The sequence below is a fragment of the Argentina silus genome (genome assembly GCF_951799395.1).
Source record: "Argentina silus genome assembly, chromosome: 8".
NCBI lineage: Eukaryota > Metazoa > Chordata > Actinopteri > Argentiniformes > Argentinidae > Argentina > Argentina silus.
Genome location: NC_139662.1, coordinates 21,393,015 through 21,403,056, shown reverse-complemented (window position 1 = coordinate 21,403,056; position 10,042 = coordinate 21,393,015). Strand labels below are relative to the sequence as shown.

The 10,042-nt window shown below is 41.1% G+C and overlaps 2 protein-coding genes across 2 annotated transcripts; one reads left to right on the top strand and one right to left on the bottom strand.

Moving 5' to 3' along the window:
* Positions 1-1,189: 1,189 nt before the first annotated feature.
* fmodb (fibromodulin b) lies at positions 1,190-3,687 on the top strand (the record flags this gene model as incomplete). The annotated part of the gene is made up of 2 exons (XM_083674775.1): positions 1,190-2,075; positions 2,727-3,687. The coding sequence occupies 2 exons, from the start codon at positions 1,190-1,192 to the stop codon at positions 2,876-2,878; spliced, it is 1,038 nt and encodes a 345-aa protein (XP_083530901.1). The 3' UTR covers positions 2,879-3,687.
* Positions 3,688-4,954: 1,267 nt separating this feature from the next.
* On the bottom strand, positions 4,955-10,042 carry csf1b (colony stimulating factor 1b (macrophage); the record flags this gene model as incomplete). Its single annotated transcript, XM_083674774.1, has 7 exons — positions 4,955-4,975; positions 6,685-6,830; positions 7,134-7,377; positions 7,811-7,981; positions 8,095-8,157; positions 8,606-8,719; positions 10,001-10,042. 7 exons carry the CDS (start codon positions 10,040-10,042, stop codon positions 4,955-4,957), a joined length of 801 nt encoding a protein of 266 aa, XP_083530900.1.

The window sequence follows — 10,042 nt, the reverse complement described above, 5'->3', positions numbered from 1 at the left end:
AGAAACACAGAAAAAAGGAAAAAGGCTGATATACAGAAACAACAATGAGATCCTGTAGATCGAGGAGCAAAGAGCAAAGAGGAATGCATAAAAACAGGTCTACAGGTTACACTGCCATAGGTTTATCTGAACACGTTTACTATTTATTTACAGTACCAGTCAAAGGTTTGGACACACCTTCTCATTCAATGGTTTTTCTTTATTTTTTAAAATTATTTTCTACATTGTAGATTAATACGTTGAAGACATCAAAACTATGAAGGAACACATATGGAATTATGTGGTAAACAAAAAAGTGTTAAACAAATCAGAATGTTTTATATTTTAGATTCTTCAAAGTAGCCACCTTTTGCTTTGATGGCAGCTTTGCACACTCTTGGCAAGGTGTGTCCAAACTTTTGACTGGTACTGTACGTACATACTATTTATCTGTATAGTATTCTGAATGATAATTACTTCATAATCAAATTCAAAAGAAGCACAAACAATGATGACATTATCCATTAATGTACAACATGCAGAAGCAAGTACGTTACGTAGCTCCAATACCTCATCCCCCCCTTCCTAACAACGTACAGACCCCAACAAGAAACAACATGGTATACCCCCTTGTAGCTGAGTTAATGATAAGGTAAAACAAAGCATAAGAAAAAACAGGGTTGTTAAAAAGCAGATGTTCATGCTGGCTCCCAGATGGGATTGATTCTGACATGACTGGAGGTGTTACAGTGCAGAGGCACTACATGCTTGTGGAAAATGTGTTTTCTAAGGAAACAGGGTGGCTGGGGCAGCATCTGGGGGGAGAGAGAGGGAGAGAGAGGGAGAGAGAGGGAGAGAGAGAGAGGGAGAGAGAGAGTGAGAGAGAGGGAGAGAGAGAGTGAGAGAGAGGGAGAGAGAGAGGGAGAGAGAGGTATTTACACAATGCTAAACCTCCTCTGTTGCTCAGTTTGAGAGGGACACAGCAGAGACAAACAACAGGCTGGTATGTTACTGTACACTTAATGTTTGTTTGTTTCAATCAATTTGAATATACTTTCTTAATTACTTATCATTATTATTATCATTATTATCATTGTCTTTGGATAAACATGCATGAATGCATGAAAATGCATTTTTGTTGTTTTAATCTAAGAACTAAAACCACTACAGTTTCCATTCCCCGAGGTTATCCAGTCTCCTGTTTATGACCATGCGGACGGTGTTGCTTCTGATCGTGGCTGGACTGGTGGACTTGCCCACTGGCTCTGGCCACTGGCTCTCCTACCTGCGAGGCCGCCAGCGCTACCCTGCGTCCCTGTGGAGCGACCGTGTGGGTGAGGACTGCCCCCTGGAGTGTGACTGCCCCACGACATACCCCATGGCCATGTACTGCCACAGCCGCAACCTCCAGCACGTGCCCTACGTCCCATCCCGCATTAAGTATGTCTACCTACAGAGAAACCAGATCACAGGCATCCAGGATGGGGTGTTTGACAACGCCACCAACCTTGTCTGGGTCATGCTGCACCAGAACCAGCTCAGCTCAGACAAGGTCGGCAAGGGCGTCTTCAGCAAGCTGAAAAACCTGGACCGGCTCTTCCTGGATCGCAATGAACTGACAAGCGTACCCCCAAACCTGCCCAGGTCCATCAGGGAAATGCGGCTCGGCCACAACAAGATCTCCAAGATCCAGACAGACTCGTTTGAGGGTATGACTAACCTCACCTACCTCACGATCCATGGAAATGCCATCGAGGAGGTAGGAATGGCTTTGAAGGGACTCAAGTCTTTGACCTTGCTAGACATGAGGAAAAACAAACTCAGGAAGATTCCGGGGAACCTGCCTAAGAGCCTGCATCAGCTCTACCTGGAGTTTAACGACATAGAGAGTGTACCAGAGGACTTCTTCACTATGTATCCCGAGCTGCATTTTGTCAGGCTGGGCCATAACAAATTGACGGATGGAGGGATCCCCAAGAACGCATTCAACGTCAGCACTTTGGTGGAGTTGGACCTCTCGCACAACAAACTGGAGAAGATCCCCACAGTCAGCAGAAGCCTGGAAAACCTCTACCTGCAGGCTAATCGGATCAAAGGTACGGCAGTGTCTCTTTAGTTGTTTCTATTTCTAATCACAGAGCCTTTACATTCTCTGTGATGCCTTATATAATGATACAGTAGTTTTAATGTGATAGTCTACTGAAATAGTGGGATAGTCATCCTAATATGTGTAGCAACAGTTGGGAGAATTCCCTCAAGCTATGATATTTGCTTAGCATTATGTGACTGTGTGATATGTTGCATTTGTATCTGCCCAAAGTCAAACTCTAAGCAAGAGTTGGTTATGTTTTTGTCATATGTTGACATGTTATTTTCTACAAGATAAATAACTCACACTCTAACAGGATCTGAGAGAAAGCCCCTAAACCAACTCCCTTATACCTGTGTAGTAACACTTCAATTACTTTAGAAACAAAATAAAAATAAATTAGGTAATTATGTTTTTCTGTATATAGAGGTCAGTGGTTTGTGTTTATCACACAAGTGTTATAACACAAACCACTTAACTCGTTTGGTATTCAATTACAAAAAAAAATTCTATGCTGATGTACTACTGTATGTAACGGCATGAAAATACAATGCCGATCCTAGAGTAATTACAGAGTTACTACACAGGTATAGGTAGGTGTAACCTGATGTAAACTGTCCCCAAAAACGGTACCCTCTCCCTCTCCTCCTCCTGTCAGAGTTCTCGCTGGGCAGTTTCTGTAGTGTAGTGGACATCAAGAACTACTCTCAGCTGAGGGTGTTGCGTCTGGACGCCAACGAGATCAGTGCCAATGATGTTCCTGCTGAAGCGGCCTACTGTCTCCGCCTCGCCTCCTCTATCGATGTGTAGGACCGCATCGCCTCCTCCATTGATGTGTGGCCCTCCAATCCTGTGCCTCATCGATGTAAGCCCCACCAATCCTGTGGCTCATTTGTCTCATCGATGTGCGGCCCCACCTATCCTGTGCCTCATCAACTTGTAGCCCCACCTACATATATGTAGTGTAGCATTGATCTGTATTCCCCACCTATCTAGCGTCTCATATGACGTTTGGCCCGCTGACTCTTCTCAGGCTTAATTGTATTGATATGACGGTAACTTTGTATTGTTTTGTATTGATATCATGGTAACTTTGGACAATGTTGAATACAATAGTTAGTCTTAATTATCGTTTGTTTGCTTGCTTGCTTGCTCTGTTCCTGGGCATAAACAATGTCCAGATGAGTAGATGCTTGAAGCTTTTGTGCGTGTACTGAATGTACTGTATATATGCATTGTGCAAGACTAACATTTGACATACATAACATTTGACATACATAACATTTAACATCTCTTCAACTCTGACCTGTGTCTCACTCAGGGCTGAATCCTTACCTGTCACGTGTGTAACTAAAACTTTTATGTAAATCATACTATACGTCCAGGTAGTGACGCCAATGGGAGATTTTAATGATTTTGCTTCCCTCATGTGGAGAAAGGTGGCACTACAACTACATTAATACAATAATGACTAGCGTGGGCATGTGTCTCAGCAGTAAATGTGAATGATGGATAAATTAGTTGATAATGATGTTTAGATCTGAGCGCATGTTTACTCATTTGAAAACCTAACAATCTTGGATAGTGTGATTAATTATTTGTCGTACGAGTCCATTGAAATAAAGAGAGCCACATTGTCATTAATACATTGCTTCATTTTATTTTAATTAAATTTTATTAGGTCATTGTTTGCAGAATTCCAAATTAATACCATGGTGTTCTTCTTCTGTGTTTTCCCCTTCTGTTTCACCTTCAAGCACACACACAGAGAGTGGGCATCTCTCCAGATAGTTCTCAGCTATTTCCAAATATTTGAACTAAATCATATTGGGACACTGTCAAAGACTCCTCTTTTCATCTTTAACAGCTGCCTCTAATCCTTAACAGACAACGGCTCGCTTGAATTATGGGAATACTTTCCCTCTCTCGTAAAGAAGCAAGATTGGAGAGATCGCTGACAACCACATCACACAACACATACTTTGCCATACTGTAGCACACGAGGGGATGTTAGACACATACTACACTTCGTTTCACAGAAGGTGTACGTTGTAATACACTGAAAGGTCAAGTGGGCTATGTTCGAATTATCTTTTACTGGAGCGTTGAAGAAACAAGCTGTGGAGAAACAAAACACATTGTTTGCTTCTTACAAAAAACATCTTCAAAAGAGAGCCAGATCCAGCGGAGCGGCAGCTTTGCCAGCTTGAGTCATAAATCATCTTATTGCCTCCAAACGAGAAGCACTGACCAATGAAACATGACACTCAACCTTCAGTGTTACACATTTCTGCCTTGGACGATGTTTTCAAAATATCTTAAGATCCAAGGAAGCTCAAATCAGAGTTCTGAACAGCCACATGAACCAGATAAGTGGAAGTTTGAATCGGACCAATAGTTATTGGTCACAACTAATAGTTAGTTGTGGCTCTGACAACATAATGAAATCAACAATTTCCCTGCCAAAATAATGACAAGTACAGTAAACATATCATCTTCCATTATCTATCAGAGTTATTGTGCCATTAATGCCAATGTCCCTAACCAGTTTAAAGGAGTGTACCATTATCCAAAATGTATTCCTGTAATTACTGACGGGTAATTAACCCGATACCCCTCGAGAGATGACAATATGCCCCCCTTTTCTTTTGACAGGGGTCCTTCACTCAAATTGTGTGGGGGCCGACAACAGTCGTGCGCTCCTTATGTGGGGCCATATTAATCATAGTCAACATTCGTCGTGTTTCTGATTATAGGATGCTCCTTGATATTGGTGACATTCACATCGCAGATCACGAGACAGGTAAGCATTTCCATTGAACTCAATACATCCAAAGTCTATTTTGATTCCTGTAATGGTCTACTTCGAATTTAGCTTGTCTTTGGCTACTCCTGTTTCATTTGAGCCTGACCAACGTCATGGTTGTTAGTTTTACACAAGAGATAAGAGAGAAGGATAATTCTATTGCGGGCCTGATTCCAATATGAAGCCAGTATCAGTGTGTACTGTTTGCTCTGATGAAGGTCATGCGACCGAAAGCTTAGCTCAATACATTGGAATCATGCGTCCTGACACTTTCTTCTATGAGAAAATGTCATATTATGTTACAAATATGTCTCTCAAAGTACAGATCTGATAGGATATTCAACAGCCACAGAACATTACAGTTGTTTTCTGGATCATTTTCCCATGTCAAGGGCAATACCAACAGAAAAGGATATTCATTATTTGATCATCACGAGTCTAAACGAAATGTATTACTGACTATGTTTTACACAATGCTGATTTGAGCTCAATTTTAATACCTAAGAAATTCCTGTTAAAAACCAAGGGAGCATTATACGATGTGAGAGAGGCCGTAGGAAAATGGAGGCCATTAAACACCCTTAAAATCTTTTATAAGCTTGTTTACTGACTATTTTGAGGCCCATTTATAATGTGACTCTTAACGATCATACATCTGTACCCTTATAATCAAAGCAGTGGAAGCAACAGTCTATATTTAGTATACATGTAGAAACCTGGGAATTCAACCCTCCCAGTGATATTACTGTAACAACAATTGTTGGATTCATGAATCAGCCAAGGAACTTTAGTAAACGTTTGTTTCATTGAATCGAAACAAGATTATAATTTGTGATACAGCGGGTGAGGGCACACATTGTATACATTACAAACAGAAGTCAGAATTTTAGTCAAGTAAAATACATTGTTATATATGTACATGATATATACACACAATATACAAGGTAGATTATCCAAATATACCCTCCTTGAATAGCAATCTCCAAAAGATATTGTCCAGTGAAATTCATTTGATTGTGCTTGTGGTGACCACAGGTCATGAGACAAGGGATAAAGATACGATCAAACAGTCCGTGGGATGTTATATCACATACACATATCCTGCATAAAAATGTGTAGATAACATGCATTGGATATAGAGAAGTGACCGCGGTTGAAATCCCATCTCCAGATGTTCTCCGTCTGGTGAATGTCTTTTATTGTCTTTGAGGAGAGAAGAGGAATGCTCAGTATAGGTGAAAACTGCAGGGGTGGATAGATGGATAGACAGATTGCTAGATAGATGGATGGATGGATGGATGGATGGATGGATGGATGGATGGATGGATGGATGGACGGACGGACGGACGGACGGACGGACGGAGGATGGATGGATGGATGGATGGATGGATGGATGGATGGATGGATGGATGGATGGATGGATGGATGGATGGATGGATGGATGGATGGATTAACTCACTTTATTGCACATTCATCTCCATGTCCTTCACATATGTGTGTAACCTGCATAGTAAAACAGTTAATTAGGAAACTATTGTTAACCTATGGGTTGCCACCAATGTAGACTGTTTTGATTATTCTAGGTACATTGTGTTAACTTACCTTGAGTTTAATTGTGATCTGTGATGAGTTTTATGGGTTTTCTGTTCAAATAAAAACAAACAAACAAAACACCGTTATGCTATGTAAAGTCTTTAACAGATTCGCAGATTTTCTCTCTCGTAGTCAATGTGAATGCCTGAAGAACTGCCTAGAGAGAGCAGAGGTTTTGGCTGCTGTTTTGTAACTTCAACTCAACTGTATGCATTACCTTTTGTGCGACCAGGCAGTAGACAGTGAACATGAACAGCAATGCTCCGCAGACTGAAGCTACTATGAATCCAAACTTATAGAGGTCTCCATTTGGGATAGTCTGAGAGGCTTGAGATGCTACCGCTGATTTCCTAAGGGCTCTGCCTGCGGAAGAGACATTTCATAACATTATGTTCACTGTCCATACATAATAAGTTATTTCCTGTTTCATGTTTTTTTTACCAGGGAACCTCCCTTAATCAACTTATATCTATTTTGCACATTGGTATTTTCTTAGACACTAAATGGTAATGTACCAACAGAAATAACTACTACAACATAGTTTCACAAGGGTCTATTGAAAGGAGCATCAAAGCACCACTTTGGACCAGGCAGTTAATAATTGCTGAAAACTGAATGGTGAAGTCAAGCCTCTCTGTCCTCCGAGTCGCTTTGTGAGCTACCTACCTGTTGTGAAGGGGAGTTCCGTAGATAGCTTCGTGAATAGGTCCGTGTGTAGTTCTATGGACAGTTCTCTGGGAGGTTCAGTGAGGGTTTCGAGGGTTTCGGCATACTCCCTCTGGCAATTCCAGTCTACCGGTGTATCATTGGTCGTCACCAGCTCCAAGTACACTGCCAAGACATCCTGGGCTCTCCCTAACGCCTCAGATGGGGAACCTCTGAATGCCTTCTCAAAGCTGACAGGGTCGTCCTGGGCAACAGGTTTAGAGAGAGGCTGTTAGAGTTTGTTTAGAGTTCGTTTGGCATGAATGCCCTAATATACCATTTGCCAATGCCATTTCCCAGCACATTGTATTGTTTATTAACATGTTAACACTGGACTCTGTACAATTTACTGACATTGAACAGGATTGTAATCATTATAATTGTGCACATTTTGTTTGCATTGGATGATTGCTGCTGGCATCAACCACAAATAATAATACACAGTCCATAACCTTGGTAATGACTCCTTTGAATCTTGTAAAACATCAGTAGAAGTCTGCTATCCCCAAAGAGTGCGAAGACCTTCACCTCAAGCTCGAGCTTGGTAATGAGTTCCTTGAATCTTCTAAAACATCAATAGAAGCACGCCATACCCAGAGACTCAGAGGACCATCATCTCAAGGTCACCGCTGACTCACCTCAAGCTCTTCATTGATCTGTGGAACACATCTCTGTGAGTAGATGTTGTGTACGAGAGCCTTCAGAGACTGGACATAGCTGTGGTTGTCTGAGCCCCTGGTGTATTTAAAGTGGGAGTCGAGGAGCTCCAGGATCCTGGGTAGGGCAGCTTTCACATAGCAGCATTTACTCTGTAGGACAGTGTAATCAGAACAGCCAAGTGAATTAAAATTCCAAGGAAGAACAAACACTTATATCTAAGGTTATGAGAAGCAATCATATTTCACGGTAAAAGTTACCATACCAAACGTCTCTGTTCAATAAAAGTGTAGGTTATTGAGCATCCACTCTGCAACTGGTTATCTGTCTGTGAAAATCATGAAAAAATGAATGCAGGGACTACCTTTACATTTACATTTACATTTACATTTAAGGCATTTAGCAGACGCCTGTATGCAAAGCGACTTACAACAAATACATTTGTTTAAGTAAATGAATCACCTATCCATCAGTCATCATAAGATAAAGTAATCAATGCTCAGACCAGGGGCCATAGGCAGTCACAATGCTAGAAGAAGGACATTTTTCTTTAATTTTTTAATTTTATTAACAGGAGAGAAACTTGTACAGGGGGGTAGTGGGGGTGAAGAGGTCTTCAGGACGACTAAACCGTTGTGTTCACCCATTACATCGTCTCATGCCATCATCATCATTAATGTCATGTTGATATTTGGTGTGGGTGACAGTAAGATGTTGGATATTCCATAGACTTATTATGAGATAATTAATGCCAGTTTTAGTCTGTGACTACTTACCAGGCGTCTTACAGTCAGCAGGTGGTCCCCTGTTATAGAGTGTCTACATGGACCAGGGACGTCCCCCATGGTTAGGGGCAAGCTCAAGAGGACAATCACACACAGACACTTCACCTGGAATAGAGGAGACCACGACTTAGTTCAGCCTCCAGAGACCCCCCCCCCCTAATGGCCAATGTTTAAGTCCCCCCCTCCCCCTCACACACACACACACGCACACGCACACGCACGCACGCACGCACGCACACGCACGCACGCACACACGCACGCACGCACGCACGCACACACACACACACACACACTGACTATATATTGCTGTTTCTGAACATATTCAACTAAATTGTTAACTTCTTGGTAACAACTAGTACAATCCTTTCTGGTACCTGTTAAAATCGGATTAAAATCGGTTAAGAACAGCGGTTCATACAGCAACATTATCCTATGAATACAAGGTCTTTCTCAAAGTCTCATAATATGATTCGCTAATTGATTCATCTTCCAGTCAGATACTGTATGTAATGTATTGACACTACATCCTAAATACTTCCTACTGTTTCCCAATCAGTTAACTAGACAGTAAAACATGATTGAGATTATCTAAAACATGCATGGGATCTTTAGAACAGATGTTGGGAAGCTTGGTTTCTATGAGAGCCATGTTTGAGATTGTTATTGACAACTTTGAATAATTTTAAACTTAACAGCGTTGTTAGCGAAGTATAAGATGTAAGATTACTGTTTGAGAGAAGCAATTTTTCACTATGTAACTCAAAAATTGAAAACATGCCCTAAGTATTTTGTGATTTGTTGCAGGGTGGATTCTTAATAGTTCACAGACATAATGCACTGTTCTTTGAATCCCACGAGACTCAAAATATTTTGTGTTGGTTACTGCATATCCCCTTGTTCTGTTCCTCATAAAAATTTGGATGAAAAATTTTGTTTGCCGTTTTGGGGAAGGAGTTTCGTAGAATATTTTTTCCCCGTAAACTCTGAGGTCTTAATGACATTTCTGTTTGGTTCGTCACCTCAATTACTAATACCACAACCAAAACAGCATCCTTTTCAATCTTGAGGTGTCACATGATATATTAATACAATATAGTCATATGATTTATTTATTTTTTAACTATCCATGCTCATTGTATGGAGGTTATCCACCACAGCAAAACCATTTGTTTCAAACTATTAAGAGACAAACCTGCAATTCTGCAAACCATTCAATTCATCACACAGACCATCGCTCCACTGTCTTACTATGATAACATTTCAGTTTGTACACACCAACGAAACTGAGCACCTTAAAACGGAAAAAGGCATTTTTGTATCAACGTATTTTCATTTATGAGACTGCACTGTAAATAGAATGGATTAGAGGGACAGGGAGAATCCTACCTTGGTTTTGCACTGAATGTGGGTTGGCACGAGGACGGTCAT